The sequence below is a fragment of the Oncorhynchus nerka genome, linkage group LG24 (genome assembly GCF_034236695.1).
Source record: "Oncorhynchus nerka isolate Pitt River linkage group LG24, Oner_Uvic_2.0, whole genome shotgun sequence".
Classification (NCBI taxonomy): Eukaryota; Metazoa; Chordata; class Actinopteri; order Salmoniformes; family Salmonidae; genus Oncorhynchus; species Oncorhynchus nerka.
The window spans coordinates 17,069,299-17,096,197 of NC_088419.1; the positions used below are offsets into that span (position 1 = coordinate 17,069,299).

The 26,899-nt window shown below is 46.1% G+C and overlaps 1 protein-coding gene across 1 annotated transcript in view; it reads left to right on the forward strand.

Annotated features, from left to right (window-relative positions):
• The first annotated feature begins 7,806 nt into the window (after nt 1-7,806).
• The window catches only part of kcnk3a (potassium channel, subfamily K, member 3a), a 70,992-nt gene continuing 51,899 nt past the window's right edge, over nt 7,807-26,899 (forward strand). Inside the window, exon 1 of the mRNA XM_029631018.2 lies at nt 7,807-8,193. Within this exon, the coding sequence (XP_029486878.1) occupies nt 7,911-8,193 (283 nt within the window). The 5' untranslated portion in view covers nt 7,807-7,910. The remainder of the gene's footprint in view (nt 8,194-26,899) is intronic.

The following is a 26,899-nucleotide window of genomic DNA, read 5'->3' on the forward strand; positions in this document are numbered from 1 at the left end:
GAGTGCTTGAAGGATCCCCACAAGAGCTTGGCCTAAGTTACACTTTATCTTGGCCAAAATACAGCCCGTAAGTGTCTTGTCCTGGTTTGCACGACAGCACTCTCACTAATGTGAAAGTATTTACTGCGATGTGGACATTTTCGTGGTTTAAATTTATCACAATCGTCAGGGCTACGTGGAAAAACAATTTTTAAGAGGCACCTTTTTGGAATTAAATGTCATTGATTCATTGATCGTATCGACCGTTTCAGAGCCTGTGGTCTTTGGACCACAATGGAAAGGGCTCAGTCTCGGTTCAATACACTGAGCTCAATATTGAAGATAAAGCTATTTTTAACATGCCCCACATGTGCAATAAAACACTGACTGCACCAGAAACTGCCACAATGTTACAAAGACCATAGAGAATCAGTGTTTAAGATATGTTCTAATATTCTCTTCCATTTGTATGAATTCAGGTTTATTCCTGTTGCATTCCCAACATGCTGTGCGTGCGTCATTCATGATTGTTCATGAAATGCCTTGAGACACTAGCTAGATTCTAGGCGATGTCACAGCGGGGGAAAAAAGTGTTTGTAAGCTATTATTCACGCCCAAAACTTATCGGTGCACACATCGAAATCGCCAACGTCACAGGACGAGATAAATACAGTGACATGGTGAAACAAAGGGGCAGGGGAGTGCACATCCTTATCGTAGCGGGAACAACATTAAATCAAAATGAGGACCAACAGGAAATAATAAAAGCTGATAACGATAGCCTTCAGTTTCTATCTGAGCCCTCAGTCAGCACTCCCTTGCAGACCTGGGTTCAAATTGCATTTGAAATCATTACAAATACTTTAGCTTTGCTTATTTGAGCTTGCCTGTTGCAATACAACTAATAAAAATGTATCTAAAAAGTAAACCCTGCCCATCAGGCACCACAGACAGGCTAAAGCAAACACTTAAAGTATATTTGAATGATTTCAAATGGCTCCCTTGGCAGTTGATTGAGCATCACACTCATCATCTATTGGTCCCCGGCTCCCATTGACGTATCACAGACCAGATTCTAGGATATGACACTGTGGATCCTATTTGATTGAACATTGTAATTATTCACTGACAAAGCCTATCAGAGAGCGAGAGATCCTAGGTTGTTATGACACAGTTTTTACTGGAATTTTGCAACCCTAGCCTGCCATGCTTATCTCTAACTGACCCTTCATAAGCATGACTGATGATCTTATTAACTTAGGAGCGGACTCTTAAATTGTTGGCTGATGCTTGTAGATGTACCTAGACAACCTGCCAAGTACACATCTTCAACTTCCATTAATTACAAATGTAACAGAGTGGTCCAACCATTCACATATGACAATCCATGACCATCACTGTAAGTATAAAATAAAATAAAGTATGCACATCAAACAATGGCTAGTCATGTCTCTCACCCAGTGTACTGTATAGAGTTGCAAAGTGAGGCTCTTCTACGAAATGTCTTGTGGATGAAATAATAGTTGACTGACATTTGGGGCGGCAGGGTAGCCTAGTGGTTAGAGCGTTGGACTCGTAACCGGAAGGTTGCAAGTTCAAACCCCCGAGCTGACAAGATACAAATCTGTCGTTCTGCCCCTGAACAGGCAGTTAACCCACTGTTCCTAGGCCGTCATTGAAAATAAGAATTTGTTCTTAACTGACTTGCCTGGTTAAATAAAGGTAAAATAAAAAATAAATAAATAAAAAAATTTAGGCAGGTGTGAAATAGCCTTGAGCAAAAGCCAAGCCGGGCAGCAGGCATAAGAGATAAGAAATGACAGATTACTTGTCAACAGGGACATGCCAGTACTGTTAGCCTAGCTTTTTGTGTCTGTAGCTCTGCATCATTCCTGCCACCAAAAAAAGGACAATGTCAAATCAAATCAACTCAAAATTGTATTAGTCATAATAGCTGAATAAAACAGTGAAATGCTTACTTACGAGCCCCTAACCAACAATGCAGTTTAAAAAAATATGGAAAATAATAAGAAATAAAAGTAACCAGTAATTAAAGAGCAGCAGTAAAATAACAATAGCGATACTGTATACAGGGGGGTATCGGCATAGAGTCAATGTGTGGGAACACCGGTTATTTGAGGTAATATGTACATTTAGGTAGAGTTGTTATAGTGACTACGCATAGATGGTAACAACAGAGAGTGGCAGCGGTGTAAAACAGTGGGAGGGGGGGAATGGAAATAGTCTGGGTAGCCATTTGATTGAATGTTCAGGAGTCTTATGGCTTGGGGGTAGAAACTGTTTAGAAGCCTCTTGGACCTAGACTTGGCACTCCGGTACCGCTTACTGTGCTGTAGCAGAGAGAACAGCCTATGACTAGGGTGGCTGGAGTCTTAGACAATTTTTAGGGCCTTCCTCTGACACCGCCTGGTATAAAGGTCCTGGATGGCAGGAAGCTTGGCCCCAGTCATGTACTGGGCCGTTCGCACTACCCTCTGTAGTGCCTTGCGGTTGGAGGCCGAGCACTTGCCATACCAGGCAGTGATGCAACCCGTCAGAATGCTCTCGATGGTGAAGCTGTAGAACCTTTTGAGGATCTGAGGACCCATGCCAAATCTTTTCTGTCTCCTGAGTGGTAATAGGTTTTGTCGTGCCCTCTTCACGAACGTCTTGGTGTGCTTGGACATGTTAGTTTGTTGGTGATGTGGACACCAAGGAACTTGAAGCTATCAACCTGCTCCACTGCAGCCCCATTGATGAGAATGGGGGAGTGCCCAGTCCTCTTTTTCCTGTAGTCCACAATCAACTCATTTGTCTTGATCACATTGAGGGAGAGGTTGTTGTCCTTGCACCACATGGCCAGGTCTCTGACCTCTTCCCTATAGGTTGTCTTGTCGTTGTCAGTGATCAGGCCTACCACCGTTGTGTCATCAGCAAACCTAATGATGGTGTTGGAGTCGTGCCTGGCTGTGCAGTCATGAGTGAACAGGGAGTACAGGAGGGGACTGAGCAGGCACCCCTGAGGGGCCCCTGTGTTGAGGATCAGCGTTGCGGATGTGTTGTTACCTACCCTTTCCACGTGGGGGCAGCTCGTCAGAAAGTCTAGGATCCAGTTGCAGAGGAAGATATTTAGTCCCAGGGTCCTTAGCTTATTGATGAGCTTTGAGGGCACTATAGTGTTGAACGCTGAGCTGTCAATGAATAGCATTCTCACATAGATGTTCCTTTTGTCCAGGTGGGAAAGGGCAGTGTGGAGTGCAATAGAGATTGCATTGTCTCTGGATCTGTTGGGGGCATTATGAAAATTGGAGTGGGTCTAGGGTTTCTGGGATAATGGTGTTGATGTGAGCCATGACCAGCCTTTCAAAGCACTTCATGGCTACAGATGTGAGTGCTATAGGTCAGTAGTCATTTAGGCAGGTTACCTTAGTGTTCATGGGCTCAGGCACTATGTTAGTCTGCTTAAAACATGTTGGTATTACAGACTCGGACAGGGAGAGTTTGAAAATCTCAGTGAAGACACTTGCCAGTTGGTAAGCGCATGCTCAGAGTACACGTCCTGGTAATCCGTCTGGCCCCGCGGCCTTGTGAATGTTGACCTGTTTAAAGGTCTTACTCACATCGGCTGTGGAGAGCGTGATCACACAGTGTTCCGGAACAGCTGGTGCTCTCATGCATGTTTCAGTGTTATTTGCCTCGAAGAAAGCATAGAAGTAGTTTAGCTCGTCTGGTAGGCTCATGTCACTGGGCCGCTTTCGGCTGTGCTTCCCTTTGTAGTCTGTAATAGTTTGCAAGCCCTGCCACATCCGACGAGTGTCAAAGCCGGTGTAGTACGATTCAATCTTAGTCCTGTGTTGCCGCTTTGCCTGTTTGATGGTTCGTCGGAGGGCATAGTGGGATTTCTTATAAGCTTCCGGGTTAGAGTCCCGCTCCTTGAAAGCGGCAGCTCTAGCCTTTAGCTCAGTGTGGATGTTGCCTGTAATCCATGGCTTCTGGTTGGGGTATGTACATACAGTCATCGGTGCACTTATTGCTGAGGCCAATGACTGATGTGATGTAGTCCTCAGTGTCATCGGAGGAATCCCGGAAACATATTCCAGTCTGTGCTAGCAAAATAGTCCTGTAGCTTAGCATCTGCTTCATCTGACCACTTTTTTTTATTGATCTTGTCACTGGTGCTTTCTGCTTTAGGAAGATAGAATTATAGTCAGACTTGCCAAATGGAGGGTGAGGGAGAGCTTTGTATGCATCTCGGTGTGTGGAGTAAAGGTGGTCCAGAGTTTTTTCCCTCTGGTTGCACATTTAACATGCTAATAGAAATTTGGTAAAACAGATTTAAGTTTCCCTGCATTAAAGTCCCCAGCTACTAGGAGCGCCGCTTCTGGGTGAGCGTTTTCTTGTCTGCTTATGGCGGAAAACATCTCATTCAATGCTGTCATAGTGCCAGCCTCAGTCTGTGGTGGGATGTAAACAGCTTCGAAAAATACAGTTGAAACTCTCTAGGTAGGTAGAGTGGTGGTAGATAGTGTGGTCTACAGCTTATCATGAGATACTCTACCTCAGGCGAGCAATAGCTCGAGACTTCCTTAGATATCGTGCACCAGCTGTTATTTACAAAAATGCATAGTCCGCCGCCCCTTGTCTTACCAGACGCCGCTGTTCTATCCTGCCGGTACAGCGTATAACCAGCCAGCTGTATGTTGATAGTGTCGTCGTTCAGCCACGACTCTGTGAAGCATAAGATATTACAGTTTTGAATGTCCTGTTGGTAGTTTAATCTTCCGCGTAGGTCGTCTAATTTATTCTCCAAAGATTGCATGTTTGCTAGCAGAATGGAAGGAAGTGGAGGTTTATTCGGTCGCCTACGAATTTTCAGAAGGCAGCCCGCCTTCTGGCCCCTTTTTCTCTGCCTCCTCTTCACGCAAATCACGGAGATCTGCGCCTGTTCCCGAGAAAGCAGTATATCATTCGAGTCGGGTTCATCAGACTTGTTAAAGGAAAAAAAGGATTCTGCCAGTCCATGGTGAGTAATCGCAGTCCTGATGTCCAGAAGTTATTTTCATTCATAAGAGATGGCAGCGGCAACATTTTGTACAAAATAAGTAAAAAAACAAGTTATCAACAACGCAAATAAAAAAAATAAAAAACACAATCGTTTGGGGACACGTAAAACGTCAGCCTTCTTCTCCGGTGCCATTGTTACCTGTCAATACTATCTCGACATTTCGAGATACGTAAGGCCAAACATTTCGAGACACTTTCTCAAAATTTGGAGATGGTAGATCATACAGGATGTGTTGTTTTCATTTGTAGCATTGTGTGGGGATTTACATCTGTCCACCTTGCAGAGATCCTCACAGCAAGGACAAAGGCAAAACATGTGGCGAGCTGACATTTGCCCCAGCACTCTTGATTTGGTTTAATAAAATATTGACAGAAAGGAAGAGGTTGTTAAGACTGATTTGACTCATGATTTGACAACTTGTGCACAATGAATATGTGCTTCTGTCTTATCAACTGAAACATACTGATAACAACCATAGCTAACAACCACAGCACAAATTTGGTATACAGTGCATTCTGAAAAGTATTTAGACCCCTTGACTTCTTCCATATTTTGTTACGTTACAGCTTTATTCTAAAATTGATTAAAGAAATGTTTTTCCTCAATCTACACACAATACCCCACAGTGACAAAACAAAAACAGGTTTTTAGACATTTTTGCAAATGTATTAAAAATTAAAAAACAAAATACCTTATATACATAAGTATTCAGACCCTTTGCTATGAGACTCAAAATTGAGCTCAGATGGATCCTGTTTCCATTGATCATCCTTGATTAGAGTCCACCTGTGGTATATTTTATTGATTGGAAATTATTTGGAAAGGCACACACCTGTCTATATAAGGTCCCACAGTTGACAGTGCATGTCAGAGCAAAAACCAAGCCATGAGGTCGAAGGAATTGTCCGTAGAGCTCTGAGACAGGATTGTGTCGAGGCACAGATCTGGGGAAGGGTACCAAAACATGTCTGCAGCATTGAAGGTCCCCAAGTTTGGAACCACCAAGACTCTTCCTAGAGCTGGCCACCTGGGCAAACTGAGCTATCGTGGGAGAAGGGCCTTGGTCAGGGAGGTGACCAAGAACCCGATGGTCACTCTGACAGAGCTCTAGTTCCTCTGTGGAGATGAAAGAACCTTCCAGAAGGACAACCATCTCTACAGCACCACAAAGGCCTTTATGACTGAATGACCAGACAGAAGCCACTCCTCAGTAAAAAAGAACATGAGAGCCCACTTGGAGTTTGCCAAAAGGCACCTAAAGGCTTCTCAGACCATGAGACACAAGATTCTCTGGTCTGATGAAACCAATATTGAACTCTTTGGCCTGAATGCCAAGCGTCACATCTGGAGGAATCCTGGCACCATCCCTACAGTGAAGCATGGGGGTGGCAACATCATGCTGTGGGGATGTTTTTCAGTGGCAGGGACTGGGAGACTAGTCAGGATCGAGGGAAAGATGAACGGTGCAAAGTACATAGAGGTCCTTGATGAAAACCTGCTCCAGAGTATTCAGGACCTCAGACTGGGTCGAAGGTTCAACTTCCAACAGGACAACGAACCTAAGCACACAGCCAAGACAACACAGGAGTGGCTTCGGGACAAGTATCTGAATGTCCTTGAGTGGCCCAGCCAGAGCCCGGACTTAAACCCAATCGAACATCTCTGTGCAGCGACGCTCCCCATCCAACCTGACAGAGCTTGAGAGGATCTGCAGAGAAGAATGGGAGAAACTCCCCAAGTCAGGTGTGCCAAGCTTGTAGTGTCATACCCAAGAAGACTTGAGGCTGTAATCGCTGCCAAAGGTGCTTCAACAAAGTACTGAGTAAAGGGTCTGAATACCTTTTTTTTCATAGAAATTTGCAAACATTTCTAAAAAAAAAAAACATTTTTGCTTTGTCATTATGAGGTATTATATGGCTGTAGCTTAACAAAATGTAGAAAAAGTAAAGGGATCTGAATACTTCCAGAATGATGTCATTCCCTACAACTAGGGTCCAGAATTTTACCTTGTTAAGTTAGCCTACCAGATCAGGAAAAACTCTGGGTCCCAGGAAAACAAATTCCCCCCCACCACTCTCGGATGCCACCTCAGTAATCACCACACAATGGAACAAATTAAGAAAATAAGGTCTAATATCTTGTCATTTCCAGTCAGTATTATTACATTTTGATATAGGATCTCGCAATTTTGACTTACTTATCTCGAATTCTTTTGATATCTTGCAATTTGGACTTACCTATCTCGAAATGTTGAGATAGTATCTCACAATTTTGACTTGCCATACCTATCTCGAAATGTTTTGATAAGTAAGTAAAACTTCTGAGCTACTGTCTACAAATGTAGAGATACATAAGTCAACATTTTGAGTATAAATATTTGGGGTGGCGGGAATGGGCTTCAGTAGCATGTAGCTAGCTGCCTGTTCTGCATTCATTTGTTGCATGTGAGAGGTTTGCCTTATTGCTTAGCCTAAATTATAAAACTAATAATTGTGACACATACGTTTTTCCTTATAATGCATTTTCCAACAGCAGCACTATTTTAGCTAATGGTGATATTACCGTAAACTTGCCGTCTACAGTAGCCTCCCTCCCACTCTCTTCTGCATACAGACACACTGTACATACATACGCACAGACCTTAGAACGCATTCAGGCGAGCACGCGGTGGGAGGGCGGTTGGAAGGGGTGGTGCTGAAACGAACAGCTCCGAGAGAAAATGTGCGCTTGGGCAAATAAAGTCATCAGAGAGCTTTCTGCGCGCCACTGTCCCTGTTGATAGAGCCAGCCTCGCAATGAACCAGCCGAGCTCCCCATCCTCAAGATTCGCTTTCACAATTTTGGAGCCCGTCTACTCACCCTGACCATGAAGAGACAAAACGTGAGGACCCTTGCGCTCATCATTTGCACGTTCATCTACCTGTTAGTCGGTGCGGCTGTCTTCGATGCCTTGGAATCTAAGAAGGAGACGACTCAGAAGAAGAAAGTGTACGACAGAAAACAAGAGCTTAGGAACAAATACAATCTCACTAAACTCAACTTCGATGAACTCGAGGAAGTGGTGTTGCAGCTGAAGCCTCATAAAGCCGGGTTACAGTGGAAATTCGCTGGATCATTTTACTTCGCAATCACTGTGATCACGACCATAGGTAAGATTTATTAAACAGTGACGTAAATCTTACCTGAATATGTTGCACTTGATTGTGCTTCATAAATCAAAGCAAAAACCTAGGTAGGCTATACATAGGCTACGCTCCATCGCCTTGCAAGTTCGGTAAGTTATTCAAACTATTGCCTTTATGACCTTGTTGAAGATGACATCATGTTTCATGCTATTTTTAGTTGACAATCAATATTATTTGCTTCAGTCTATTAGAACACATTATTATTATTAGCAGAGGCATGTCTGAAGCAAACAGAGAAATACATTTAAAATGCATTTACACTATATTTCTAAATGGTTGCATGAGAGTTCGCAGCAAGTTTGGGACTCGTTAAGATAAACTTTATTATTATTTGTGTAATAGTGAGATATCATCGCAAACGTGGTGTTTAATCGTGTTATGACCCTGCTGCTTTTTGGATGGACTTCACAAAACATAACACTAACACTAAAGCTTTGGAGTATGTCTTACAAAGCAATCCATCACAACCCTAGAACAAATATGATCGTTAACAGGTTGCGGTCCTAATCCTCTCAAGAGCCGTTGGACTAATAATGGATGTTCAGCAGCATCAGGTGCAAATGCTCAGCCTAACCAAAAGGAGGTCTTCTAAAAGTCTCTACGAATAATATTTTGTATGTTCATCAAAATCATCTCATCATAATATTTAAATTTGAAAGTGCTAGTAAAAACCAGGCCCGGTGTATTATAAGCTCAGTAGACAGGCTAATGTCCACTGCCCCCTTTGGAAGTTACCCCTAATGACATAAGGATAGGAACATTTTTGAAATAGAAGAGAATAGTCTGGTCTCCTTTTTCACACGACCAAGAATAAAAAGGAGTCAATCTTTGGAAAATGACTGGAAATGTGTAACCATTAGGGGTCTTGCTACAGTATTTGTTTTCCGCGGGTGATTTGTTTTTACTGCCTAAAGACAAATGTAGCCTACATGATTAGGAAAATAAACTCACCCTCATCCCCCACTCACCCTCATCCCTCACTCACTCTCGTCCTTCACTCTCCCTCATCCCTCACTCATCCTCATCCCTCACTCCCACATTTCCCACTATCACCTGTTATCCATCAACCTCACTAACTCACTCACATTCTCTCTCATACACACACAAGCTCACCCCTATCATCACCCTTTACCACCCTTATACCTCACCCTCACTTTTATTCCCCGCCTCACTCTCAAACCCCCCCTCCCTACCATCACCCTCACCCCCAGCCTGTCCCATGCCCTCATCCCAGTCCTCACTTCCACCTCAGCCTTCGCTCTGTATGGAGCCACTTGGGCCAGTTGTAGCTGGTGACCCAGGGTGGTGGTGGTAACCCTACCACATGTAGAGGGCTAATTGGATACAAACCTGATCCGGGGGGCTGAAACGGCATGCTGTAATTGTGAGCCCACCGGGCTGGCAATGACACAGTGTTTGGCTTTTCACTCCGCCATTAAATATTGATGGCAACACCAGAGCTGTAGTGTTTAACTGGCCTCTCATCCACTCTACTATATTGTGTATTGTATACTGTAGTCACACAATGACACACAGTCATCATGACCCCTCTCACTGACACAATGACACACAGTCATCATGACCCCTCTCACTGACACAATGACACACAGTCATCATGACCCCTCTCACTGACACAATGACACACAGTCATCATGACCCCTCTCACTAGCACAATGACACACAGTCATCATGACCCCTCTCACTGACACAATGACACACAGTCATCATGACCCCTCTCACTGACACAATGACACGCAGTCATCATGACCCCTCTCACTGACACAATGACACGCAGTCATCATGACCCCTCTCACTGACACAATGACACACAGTCATCATGACCCCTCTCACTGACACAATGACACACAGTCATCATGACCCCTCTCACTGACACAATGACACACAGTCATCATGACCCCTCTCACTAGCACAATGACACACAGTCATCATGACCCCTCTCACTGACACAATGACACACAGTCATCATGACCCCTCTCACTGACACAATGACACGCAGTCATCATGACCCCTCTCACTGACACAATGACACGCAGTCATCATGACCCCTCTCACTGACACAATGACACACAGTCATCATGACCCCTCTCACTGACACAATGACACACAGTCATCATGACCCCTCTCACTGACACAATGACACACAGTCATCATGACCCCTCTCACTGACACAATGACACACAGTCATCATGACCCCTCTCACTGACACAATGACACGCAGTCATCATGACCCCTCTCACTGACACAATGACACGCAGTCATCATGACCCCTCTCACTGACACAATGACACGCAGTCATCATGACCCCTCTCACTGACACAATGACACACAGTCATCATGACCCCTCTCACTAGCACAATGACACGCAGTCATCATGACCCCTCTCACTAACACAATGACACACTGTCATGACCCCTCTCACTGACACAATGACACACAGTCATCATGACCCCTCTCACTGACACAATGACACACAGTCATCATGACCCCTCTCACTGACACAATGACAGGCAGTCATCATGACCCCTCTCACTGACACAATGACACACAGTCATCATGACCCCTCTCACTGACACAATGACACACAGTCATCATGACCCCTCTCACTGACACAATGACACGCAGTCATCATGACCCCTCTCACTGACACAATGACACACAGTCATCATGACCCCTCTCACTGACACAATGACACGCAGTCATCATGACCCCTCTCACTGACACAATGACACACAGTCATCATGACCCCTCTCACTGACACAATGACACGCAGTCATCATGACCCCTCTCACTGACACAATGACACACAGTCATCATGACCCCTCTCACTGACACAATGACACACAGTCATCATGACCCCTCTCACTAGCACAATGACACGCAGTCATCATGACCCCTCTCACTGACACAATGACACACAGTCATCATGACCCCTCTCACTGACACAATGACACGCAGTCATCATGACCCCTCTCACTGACACAATGACACACAGTCATCATGACCCCTCTCACTGACACAATGACACACAGTCATCATGACCCCTCTCACTAGCACAATGACACGCAGTCATCATGACCCCTCTCACTGACACAATGACACACAGTCATCATGACCCCTCTCACTGACACAATGACACGCAGTCATCATGACCCCTCTCACTGACACAATGACACACAGTCATCATGACCCCTCTCACTGACACAATGACACGCAGTCATCATGACCCCTCTCACTGACACAATGACACACAGTCATCATGACCCCTCTCACTGACACAATGACACACAGTCATCATGACCCCTCTCACTGACACAATGACACGCAGTCATCATGACCCCTCTCACTGACACAATGACACACAGTCATCATGACCCCTCTCACTGACACAATGACACGCAGTCATCATGACCCCTCTCACTGACACAATGACACACAGTCATCATGACCCCTCTCACTGACACAATGACACACAGTCATCATGACCCCTCTCACTGACACAATGACACGCAGTCATCATGACCCCTCTCACTAACACAATGACACGCAGTCATCATGACCCCTCTCACTAACACAATGACACACTGTCATGACCCCTCTCACTGACACAATGACACACAGTCATCATGACCCCTCTCACTGACACAATGACACACAGTCATCATGACCCCTCTCACTGACACAATGACACACAGTCATCATGACCCCTCTCACTGACACAATGACACACAGTCATCATGACCCCTCTCACTGACACAATGACACACTGTCATGACCCCTCTCACTCACACAATAACGCAGTCATGACCCCTCACACTCACACAATAACACCGTCATGACCCCTCACACTCACACAATAACACAGTCATAACCCCTCTCACTGACACAATGACACGCAGTCATCATGACCCCTCTCACTGACACAATGACACACAGTCATCATGACCCCTCTCACTGACACAATGACACACAGTCATCATGACCCCTCTCACTGACACAATGACACACAGTCATCATGACCCCTCTCACTGACACAATGACACACAGTCATCATGACCCCTCTCACTGACACAATGACACACAGTCATCATGACCCCTCTCACTGACACAATGACACGCAGTCATCATGACCCCTCTCACTAACACAATGACACGCAGTCATCATGACCCCTCTCACTAACACAATGACACACTGTCATAACCCCTCTCACTGACACAATGACACACAGTCATCATGACCCCTCTCACTGACACAATGACACACAGTCATCATGACCCCTCTCACTGACACAATGACACACAGTCATCATGACCCCTCTCACTGACACAATGACACACAGTCATCATGACCCCTCTCACTGACACAATGACACACTGTCATGACCCCTCTCACTCACACAATAACGCAGTCATGACCCCTCACACTCACACAATAACACCGTCATGACCCCTCACACTCACACAATAACACAGTCATAACCCCTCTCACTCACACAATAACACAGTCATGATCCCACACACTCACACAATAACGCAGTCATGACCCCTCTCACTCACACAATAACACAGTCATAACCCCTCTCACTCACACAATAACACAGTCATAACTCCACACACTCACACAATAACACAGTCATGACCCCTTTCACTCACACAATACCACAGTCATGACCCCTCTCACTCACACAATAACGCAGTCATGACCCCTCTCACTCACACAATAACACAGTCATGACCCCTCTCACTCACACAATAACACCGTCATGACCCCTCACACTCACACAATAACACAGTCATAACCCCTCTCACTCACACAATAACACAGTCATGATCCCACACACTCACACAATAACGCAGTCATGACCCCTCTCACTCACACAATAACACAGTCATGACCCCTCTCACTCACACAATAACACAGTCATGACCCCTCTCACTGACACAATGACACACAGTCATCATGACCCCTCTCACTGACACAATGACACGCAGTCATCATGACCCCTCTCACTGACACAATGACACGCAGTCATCATGACCCCTCTCACTGACACAATGACACACAGTCATCATGACCCCTCTCACTAGCACAATGACACGCAGTCATCATGACCCCTCTCACTAACACAATGACACACTGTCATGACCCCTCTCACTGACACAATGACACACAGTCATCATGACCCCTCTCACTGACACAATGACACACAGTCATCATGACCCCTCTCACTGACACAATGACACGCAGTCATCATGACCCCTCTCACTGACACAATGACACACAGTCATCATGACCCCTCTCACTGACACAATGACACACAGTCCTCATGACCCCTCTCACTGACACAATGACACGCAGTCATCATGACCCCTCTCACTGACACAATGACACACAGTCATCATGACCCCTCTCACTGACACAATGACACGCAGTCATCATGACCCCTCTCACTGACACAATGACACACAGTCATCATGACCCCTCTCACTGACACAATGACACACAGTCATCATGACCCCTCTCACTGACACAATGACACGCAGTCATCATGACCCCTCTCACTGACACAATGACACACAGTCATCATGACCCCTCTCACTGACACAATGACACACAGTCATCATGACCCCTCTCACTGACACAATGACACGCAGTCATCATGACCCCTCTCACTGACACAATGACACACAGTCATCATGACCCCTCTCACTGACACAATGACACACAGTCATCATGACCCCTCTCACTGACACAATGACACACAGTCATCATGACCCCTCTCACTGACACAATGACACACAGTCATCATGACCCCTCTCACTGACACAATGACACACAGTCATCATGACCCCTCTCACTGACACAATGACACGCAGTCATCATGACCCCTCTCACTAACACAATGACACGCAGTCATCATGACCCCTCTCACTAACACAATGACACACTGTCATAACCCCTCTCACTGACACAATGACACACAGTCATCATGACCCCTCTCACTGACACAATGACACACAGTCATCATGACCCCTCTCACTGACACAATGACACACAGTCATCATGACCCCTCTCACTGACACAATGACACACAGTCATCATGACCCCTCTCACTGACACAATGACACACTGTCATGACCCCCTCTCACTCACACAATAACGCAGTCATGACCCCTCACACTCACACAATAACACCGTCATGACCCCTCACACTCACACAATAACACAGTCATAACCCCTCTCACTCACACAATAACACAGTCATGATCCCACACACTCACACAATAACGCAGTCATGACCCCTCTCACTCACACAATAACACAGTCATAACCCCTCTCACTCACACAATAACACAGTCATGACTCCACACACTCACACAATAACACAGTCATGACCCCTTTCACTCACACAATACCACAGTCATGACCCCTCTCACTCACACAATAACGCAGTCATGACCCCTCTCACTCACACAATAACACAGTCATGACCCCTCTCACTCACACAATAACACCGTCATGACCCCTCACACTCACACAATAACACAGTCATAACCCCTCTCACTCACACAATAACACAGTCATGATCCCACACACTCACACAATAACGCAGTCATGACCCCTCTCACTCACACAATAACACAGTCATGACCCCTCTCACTCACACAATAACACAGTCATGACCCCTCTCACTGACACAATGACACACAGTCATCATGACCCCTCTCACTGACACAATGACACGCAGTCATCATGACCCCTCTCACTGACACAATGACACGCAGTCATCATGACCCCTCTCACTGACACAATGACACACAGTCATCATGACCCCTCTCACTAGCACAATGACACGCAGTCATCATGACCCCTCTCACTAACACAATGACACACTGTCATGACCCTCTCACTGACACAATGACACACAGTCATCATGACCCCTCTCACTGACACAATGACACACAGTCATCATGACCCCTCTCACTGACACAATGACACGCAGTCATCATGACCCCTCTCACTGACACAATGACACACAGTCATCATGACCCCTCTCACTGACACAATGACACACAGTCCTCATGACCCCTCTCACTGACACAATGACACGCAGTCATCATGACCCCTCTCACTGACACAATGACACACAGTCATCATGACCCCTCTCACTGACACAATGACACGCAGTCATCATGACCCCTCTCACTGACACAATGACACACAGTCATCATGACCCCTCTCACTGACACAATGACACACAGTCATCATGACCCCTCTCACTGACACAATGACACGCAGTCATCATGACCCCTCTCACTGACACAATGACACACAGTCATCATGACCCCTCTCACTGACACAATGACACACAGTCATCATGACCCCTCTCACTGACACAATGACACGCAGTCATCATGACCCCTCTCACTGACACAATGACACACAGTCATCATGACCCCTCTCACTGACACAATGACACACAGTCATCATGACCCCTCTCACTAGCACAATGACACGCAGTCATCATGACCCCTCTCACTGACACAATGACACACAGTCATCATGACCCCTCTCACTGACAGAATGACACGCAGTCATCATGACCCCTCTCACTGACACAATGACACACAGTCATCATGACCCCTCTCACTGACACAATGACACACAGTCATCATGACCCCTCTCACTGACACAATGACACACAGTCATCATGACCCCTCTCACTGACACAATGACACACAGTCATCATGACCCCTCTCACTGACACAATGACACGCAGTCATCATGACCCCTCTCACTGACACAATGACACACAGTCATCATGACCCCTCTCACTGACACAATGACACGCAGTCATCATGACCCCTCTCACTGACACAATGACACACAGTCATCATGACCCCTCTCACTGACACAATGACACACAGTCATCATGACCCCTCTCACTGACACAATGACACACAGTCATCATGACCCCTCTCACTGACACAATGACACGCAGTCATCATGACCCCTCTCACTAACACAATGACACGCAGTCGTCATGACCCCTCTCACTAACACAATGACACACTGTCATGACCCCTCTCACTGACACAATGACACACAGTCATCATGACCCCTCTCACTGACACAATGACACACAGTCATCATGACCCCTCTCACTCACACAATGACACACAGTCATCATGACCCCTCTCACTGACACAATGACACACAGTCATCATGACCCCTCTCACTGACACAATGACACACTGTCATGACCCCTCTCACTCACACAATAACGCAGTCATGACCCCTCACACTCACACAATAACACCGTCATGACCCCTCACACTCACACAATAACACAGTCATAACCGCTCTCACTCACACAATAACACAGTCATGATCCCACACACTCACACAATAACGCAGTCATGACCCCTCTCACTCACACAATAGCACAGTCATGACCCCTCTCACTCACACAATAACACAGTCATAACCCCTCTCACTCACACAATAACACAGTCATGACTCCACACACTCACACAATAACACAGTCATGACCCCTTTCACTCACACAATACCACAGTCATGACCCCTCTCACTCACACAATGACACACAGTCATCATGACCCCTCTCACTGACACAATGACACGCAGTCATCATGACCCCTCTCACTGACACAATGACACACAGTCATCATGACCCCTCTCACTGACACAATGACACACAGTCATCATGACCCCTCTCACTAGCACAATGACACGCAGTCATCATGACCCCTCTCACTGACACAATGACACACAGTCATCATGACCCCTCTCACTGACACAATGACACGCAGTCATCATGACCCCTCTCACTGACACAATGACACACAGTCATCATGACCCCTCTCACTGACACAATGACACACAGTCATCATGACCCCTCTCACTAGCACAATGACACGCAGTCATCATGACCCCTCTCACTGACACAATGACACACAGTCATCATGACCCCTCTCACTGACACAATGACACACAGTCATCATGACCCCTCTCACTGACACAATGACACACAGTCATCATGACCCCTCTCACTGACACAATGACACGCAGTCATCATGACCCCTCTCACTGACACAATGACACACAGTCATCATGACCCCTCTCACTGACACAATGACACACAGTCATCATGACCCCTCTCACTGACACAATGACACGCAGTCATCATGACCCCTCTCACTGACACAATGACACACAGTCATCATGACCCCTCTCACTGACACAATGACACGCAGTCATCATGACCCCTCTCACTGACACAATGACACACAGTCATCATGACCCCTCTCACTGACACAATGACACACAGTCATCATGACCCCTCTCACTGACACAATGACACGCAGTCATCATGACCCCTCTCACTAACACAATGACACGCAGTCATCATGACCCCTCTCACTAACACAATGACACACTGTCATGACCCCTCTCACTGACACAATGACACACAGTCATCATGACCCCTCTCACTGACACAATGACACACAGTCATCATGACCCCTCTCACTGACACAATGACACACAGTCATCATGACCCCTCTCACTGACACAATGACACACAGTCATCATGACCCCTCTCACTGACACAATGACACACTGTCATGACCCCTCTCACTCACACAATAACGCAGTCATGACCCCTCATACTCACACAATAACACCGTCATGACCCCTCACACTCACACAATAACACAGTCATAACCCCTCTCACTCACACAATAACACAGTCATGATCCCACACACTCACACAATAACGCAGTCATGACCCCTCTCACTCACACAATAACACAGTCATGACCCCTCTCACTCACACAATAACACAGTCATAACCCCTCTCACTCACACAATAACACAGTCATGACTCCACACACTCACACAATAACACAGTCATGACCCCTTTCACTCACACAATACCACAGTCATGACCCCTCTCACTCACACAATAACGCAGTCATGACCCCTCTCACTCACACAATAACACAGTCATGACCCCTCTCACTCACACAATAACACCGTCATGACCCCTCACACTCACACAATAACACAGTCATAACCCCTCTCACTCACACAATAACACAGTCATGATCCCACACACTCACACAATAACGCAGTCATGACCCCTCTCACTCACACAATAACACAGTCATGACCCCTCTCACTCACACAATAACACAGTCATGACCCCTCTCACTGACACAATGACACGCAGTCATCATGACCCCTCTCACTGACACAATGACACGCAGTCATCATGACCCCTCTCACTGACACAATGACACGCAGTCATCATGACCCCTCTCACTGACACAATGACACACAGTCATCATGACCCCTCTCACTAGCACAATGACACGCAGTCATCATGACCCCTCTCACTAACACAATGACACACTGTCATGACCCCTCTCACTGACACAATGACACACAGTCATCATGACCCCTCTCACTGACACAATGACACACAGTCATCATGACCCCTCTCACTGACACAATGACACGCAGTCATCATGACCCCTCTCACTGACACAATGACACACAGTCATCATGACCCCTCTCACTGACACAATGACACACAGTCCTCATGACCCCTCTCACTGACACAATGACACGCAGTCATCATGACCCCTCTCACTGACACAATGACACACAGTCATCATGACCCCTCTCACTGACACAATGACACGCAGTCATCATGACCCCTCTCACTGACACAATGACACACAGTCATCATGACCCCTCTCACTGACACAATGACACACAGTCATCATGACCCCTCTCACTGACACAATGACACGCAGTCATCATGACCCCTCTCACTGACACAATGACACACAGTCATCATGACCCCTCTCACTGACACAATGACACACAGTCATCATGACCCCTCTCACTAGCACAATGACACGCAGTCATCATGACCCCTCTCACTGACACAATGACACACAGTCATCATGACCCCTCTCACTGACACAATGACACGCAGTCATCATGACCCCTCTCACTGACACAATGACACACAGTCATCATGACCCCTCTCACTGACACAATGACACACAGTCATCATGACCCCTCTCACTAGCACAATGACACGCAGTCATCATGACCCCTCTCACTGACACAATGACACACAGTCATCATGACCCCTCTCACTGACAGAATGACACGCAGTCATCATGACCCCTCTCACTGACACAATGACACACAGTCATCATGACCCCTCTCACTGACACAATGACACACAGTCATCATGACCCCTCTCACTGACACAATGACACACAGTCATCATGACCCCTCTCACTGACACAATGACACACAGTCATCATGACCCCTCTCACTGACACAATGACACGCAGTCATCATGACCCCTCTCACTGACACAATGACACACAGTCATCATGACCCCTCTCACTGACACAATGACACGCAGTCATCATGACCCCTCTCACTGACACAATAACACACAGTCATCATGACCCCTCTCACTGACACAATGACACACAGTCATCATGACCCCTCTCACTGACACAATGACACACAGTCATCATGACCCCTCTCACTGACACAATGACACGCAGTCATCATGACCCCTCTCACTAACACAATGACACGCAGTCGTCATGACCCCTCTCACTAACACAATGACACACTGTCATGACCCCTCTCACTGACACAATGACACACAGTCATCATGACCCCTCTCACTGACACAATGACACACAGTCATCATGACCCCTCTCACTCACACAATGACACACAGTCATCATGACCCCTCTCACTGACACAATGACACACAGTCATCATGACCCCTCTCACTGACACAATGACACACTGTCATGACCCCTCTCACTCACACAATAACGCAGTCATGACCCCTCACACTCACACAATAACACCGTCATGACCCCTCACACTCACACAATAACACAGTCATAACCGCTCTCACTCACACAATAACACAATCATGATCCCACACACTCACACAATAACGCAGTCATGACCCCTCTCACTCACACAATAACACAGTCATGACCCCTCTCACTCACACAATAACACAGTCATAACCCCTCTCACTCACACAATAACACAGTCATGACTCCACACACTCACACAATAACACAGTCATGACCCCTTTCACTCACACAATACCACAGTCATGACCCCTCTCACTCACACAATAACGCAGTCATGACCCCTCTCACTCACACAATGACACACAGTCATCATGACCCCTCCCACTGACACAATGACACGCAGTCATCATGACCCCTCTCACTGACACAATGACACACAGTCATCATGACCCCTCTCACTGACACAATGACACACAGTCATCATGACCCCTCTCACTAGCACAATGACACGCAGTCATCATGACCCCTCTCACTGACACAATGACACACAGTCATCATGACCCCTCTCACTGACACAATGACACGCAGTCATCATGACCCCTCTCACTGACACAATGACACACAGTCATCATGACCCCTCTCACTGACACAATGACACGCAGTCATCATGACCCCTCTCACTGACACAATGACACACAGTCATCATGACCCCTCTCACTGACACAATGACACGCAGTCATCATGACCCCTCTCACTGACACAATGACACGCAGTCATCATGACCCCTCTCACTGACACAATGACACACAGTCATCATGACCCCTCTCACTGACACAATGACACGCAGTCATCATGACCCCTCTCACTGACACAATGACACACAGTCATCATGACCCCTCTCACTGACACAATGACACACAGTCATCATGACCCCTCTCACTGACACAATGACACACAGTCATCATGACCCCTCTCACTCACACAATGACACACAGTCATCATGACCCCTCTCACTGACACAATGACACACAGTCATCATGACCCCTCTCACTAACACAATGACACACTGTCATGACCCCTCTCACTCACACAATAACGCAGTCATGACCCCTCACACTCACACAATAACACCGTCATGACCCCTCACACTCACACAATAACACAGTCATAACCCCTCTCACTCACACAATAACACAGTCATGACTCCACACACTCACACAATAACACAGTCATGACCCCTTTCACTCACACAATACCACAGTCATGACCCCTCTCACTCACACAATAACGCAGTCATGACCCCTCTCACTCACACAATGACACACAGTCATCATGACCCCTCCCACTGACACAATGACACGCAGTCATCATGACCCCTCTCACTGACACAATGACACACAGTCATCATGACCCCTCTCACTGACACAATGACACACAGTCATCATGACCCCTCTCACTAGCACAATGACACGCAGTCATCATGACCCCTCTCACTGACACAATGACACACAGTCATCATGACCCCTCTCACTGACACAATGACACGCAGTCATCATGACCCCTCTCACTGACACAATGACACACAGTCATCATGACCCCTCTCACTGACACAATGACACGCAGTCATCATGACCCCTCTCACTGACACAATGACACACAGTCATCATGACCCCTCTCACTGACACAATGACACGCAGTCATCATGACCCCTCTCACTGACACAATGACACGCAGTCATCATGACCCCTCTCACTGACACAATGACACACAGTCATCATGACCCCTCTCACTGACACAATGACACGCAGTCATCATGACCCCTCTCACTGACACAATGACACACAGTCATCATGACCCCTCTCACTGACACAATGACACACAGTCATCATGACCCCTCTCACTGACACAATGACACACAGTCATCATGACCCCTCTCACTCACACAATGACACACAGTCATCATGACCCCTCTCACTGACACAATGACACACAGTCATCATGACCCCTCTCACTAACACAATGACACACTGTCATGACCCCTCTCACTCACACAATAACGCAGTCATGACCCCTCACACTCACACAATAACACCGTCATGACCCCTCACACTCACACAATAACACAGTCATAACCCCTCTCACTCACACAATAACACAGTCATGATCCCACACACTCACACAATAACGCAGTCATGACCCCTCTCACTCACACAATAACACAGTCATGACCCCTCTCACTCACACAATAACACAGTCATAACCCCTCTCACTCACACAATAACACAGTCATGACTCCACACACTCACACAATAACACAGTCATGACCCCTTTCACTCACACAATACCACAGTCATGACCCCTCTCACTCACACAATAACGCAGTCATGACCCCTCTCACTCACACAATGACACACAGTCATCATGACCCCTCTCACTGACACAATGACACGCAGTCATCATGACCCCTCTCACTGACACAATGACACACAGTCATCATGACCCCTCTCACTGACACAATGACACACAGTCATCATGACCCCTCTCACTAGCACAATGACACGCAGTCATCATGACCCCTCTCACTGACACAATGACACACAGTCATCATGACCCCTCTCACTGACACAATGACACACAGTCATCATGACCCCTCTCACTAACACAATGACACGCAGTCATCATGACCCCTCTCACTAACACAATGACACGCAGTCATCATGACCCCTCTCACTGACACAATGACACACAGTCATCATGACCCCTCTCACTGACACAATGACACACAGTCATCATGACCCCTCTCACTGACACAATGACACACAGTCATCATGACCCCTCTCACTGACACAATGACACGCAGTCATCATGACCCCTCTCACTAACACAATGACACGCAGTCATCATGACCCCTCTCACTAACACAATGACACACTGTCATGACCCCTCTCACTGACACAATGACACACAGTCATCATGACCCCTCTCACTGACACAATGACACACAGTCATCATGACCCCTCTCACTCACACAATGACACACAGTCATCATGACCCCTCTCACTGACACAATGACACACAGTCATCATGACCCCTCTCACTGACACAATGACACACTGTCATGACCCCTCTCACTCACACAATAACGCAGTCATGACCCCTCACACTCACACAATAACACCGTCATGACCCCTCACACTCACACAATAACACAGTCATAACCCCTCTCACTCACACAATAACACAGTCATGATCCCACACACTCACACAATAACGCAGTCATGACCCCTCTCACTCACACAATAACACAGTCATGACCCCTCTCACTCACACAATAACACAGTCATAACCCCTCTCACTCACACAATAACACAGTCATGACTCCACACACTCACACAATAACACAGTCATGACCCCTTTCACTCACACAATACCACAGTCATGACCCCTCTCACTCACACAATAACGCAGTCATGACCCCTCTCACTCACACAATAACACAGTCATGTCCCCTCTCACTCACACAATAACACCGTCATGACCCCTCACACTCACACAATAACACAGTCATAACCCCTCTCACTCACACAATAACACAGTCATGATCCCACACACTCACACAATAACGCAGTCATGACCCCTCTCACTCACACAATAACACAGTCATGACCCCTCTCACTCACACAATAACACAGTCATAACCCCTCTCACTCACACAATAACACAGTCATGACCCCTCACACTCACACAATAACGCAGTCATGACCCCTCTCATTCACACAATAACGCAGTCATGAACCCTCACACTCACACAATAACACAGTCATGACCCCTCTCACTCACACAATAACACAGTCATGACCCCTCTCACTCACACAATTACGCAGTCATGAACCGTCACATTCACACAATAACGCAGTCATGACCCCACAAACAATAAAATAGTCATGACCTCTCTCACTCACACAATAACGCAGTCATAAACCCTCACACTCACACACTAACGCAGTCATGACCCCACAAACAATAACACAGCCATGACCCCTCACACTCACATAATAACGCAGTCATGACCCCACACACAATAACGCAGTCATGACCCCACACACAATAACACAGTCATGACCCTGTGTGTAGTCACACCGAACCATATCACAGAAGACGTAGACACACAGCTACAACTTTAGTGAAACCCCATAACCTGGACACAAAGCACCAAGGCACATTTGTTAGTGTTTAGGAAACGGAGGAGAAGAGCATCCAGCATGGTGGTGGAAACCTGTGCATTACACACTCTGCTCTTCTATTGTACATGCAATGATGTGCAATGATATCAGAGGGATATAAACCTAAACCTAACCTATTGTATGAAGTAATTTCTTTGTTAATTTCTTTGCAAATGGATGTGGCAGTTTTGTAATATTTATTTTGTTGGTAAAGCCACAGTCTCTTTATATGGACTTATTGCGGTCAGGACCAAGCAAAAATAAATAAATGAAGATATAATATAATAAAAGTACATTTTTTATCTTTATTATTTTTATGCACTGATGAAAGAAACATCACATGATGCAAAATGTCTCACATTTCACAACTTTAATTAGTTAGTATATGTATGAGCAGTGTTGATATATATGCTGAACAAAAATCTAAATGCAACATGTAAAGTGTTGGTCCCATGTTTCATCAGCTGAAATATAGATCCCAGACATTTTCCATATGCACAAAAAGTTGATGTCAAATGTTTTGCTAAAATGTGTTTACATCCCTCTTAGTGAACATTTCTCCTTTACCAATATAATCCATCCACCTGACAGGTGTGGCATATCAAGAAGCTGATTAAAGAGCATGATCATTACACAGGTGCACCTTGTGCTGGGTACAATAAAAAGCCACTCTAAAATGTGGAGTTTTGTCATACAACACAATGCCACAGATGTCTCAAGTTTTGAGAGAGCATCCAATTGGCCTGCTGACTGCAGGAATGTCCACCAGCGCTGTTGTCAGAGACTTGAATGTTAATTTCTCTACCTTAAGCCGCATCCAATGTTGTTTTAGAGAATTTGCCAGTACACTACTGTTCAAAAGTTTGGGTCCCTTAGAAATGTCCTTGTTTTTCAAAGAACATCCATTTTTTGGTCCATTAAAATAAAATAACATTAAATTGATCAGAAATACAGTGTAGACATTGTTAATGTTGTAAATGACTATTGTAGCTGTAAACGGCTGATTTTTAATGGAATATCTACATAGGCGTACAGAGGCACATTATCAGCAACCATCACTCTTGTGTTCCAATGGAACGTTGTGTTAGCTAATCCAAGTTTATCATTTAAAAAGGCTCATTGATCATTAGAAAACCCTTTTGAATTTATGTTAGCACAGCTGAAAACTGTTGTCATGATTAAAGAAGCAATCAAACTGACCTTCTTTAGACTAGTTGAGTATCTGGAGCATCAGCATTTGTGGGTTCGATTACAGGCTCACAATGACTAGAAACAAAGAACTTTCTTCTGAAATCGTCAGCCTATTCTTGTTCTAAGAAATGAAGGCTATTCCATGCGAGAAATTGCCAAGAAATGTAAGATCTCGTACGACGCTGTGTGCTACTCCCGTTACAGAACAGCGCAAACTGGCTCTTACCAGAATAGAAAGAGGAGTGGGTGGACCCGGTGTACAACTGAGCAAGAGGACAAGTACACAAAAATGTGCTTTTCTTAAAAAAATAAGGATATTTCTCAGTGACCCCAAACTTTTGAACAGTAGTGTACATCCAACCGGCCTCACAACCGCAGAACACCTTTAACCATGCCAGTCCAGGACCTCCACATCCAGCTTCTTCATCTGCGGGATCGTCTGAGACCAGCCACCCGGGCAGCTGATGAAACTGTGGGTTTGCGCAATTGAAGAATTTCCCAAACTGTCAGAAACGTCTCAGGGAAGCTCATCTGCGTGCTCGTCGTTCTCACCAGAGTCTTGACCTGACTGCAGTTCGGCGTTGTAACCGACTTCAGTGGGCAAATGTTCACCTTCGATAAGCCACTGGCACACTGGAGAATCATGGTTTCAACTGTACCGGGCAGATGGCAGACAGCGTTGTATAGTGGTGTGTGGGTGAGTGGGTTTGTTAATGTCAGTGTTGTGAACAGAGTGTCACATGGTGGCGGTGGGGTTATCGTATGGGCAGGCAAAACCTACAGACAACGAACACAATTGCATTTTTTCAATGGCCATTTGAATGCACAGTGATACCGTGAAGAGATCCTTAGGCCCATTCATGCCATTCATCCACCGCCATCACCTCATGTTTTAGCATGTCACAAGGACCTGTACGCAATTCCTGGAAGCTGAAAATGTCCCAGTTCTTCCATGGCCTACATACTCACCAGACATGTCACCGTTTGAGCATGTTTGGGAAGCTATGGATTGATGTGTACGACAGCGTGTTCCAGTTCCAGCCAATATCTAGCAACTTCACAGAGCCATTGAAGAGGACTGGGAAAACATTCCATATACCACAATCAACAGCCTGATTAACTCTATGCGAGGGAGATGTGTTGCAGTCCATGAGGCAAATGGTGGTCACACCAGATACTGACTGTTTTTTTTATCCTACTTTTTAAAAAAGGTATCTGTGACCAAGAGATGCAAATCTTTATTCCCAATCATGTGAAACCCATAGATTAGGGCCTGATGAATTTATTTCAATTGACTGATTTCCTTATATGAACTGTAACTCAGTAAATCTTTGGAATTG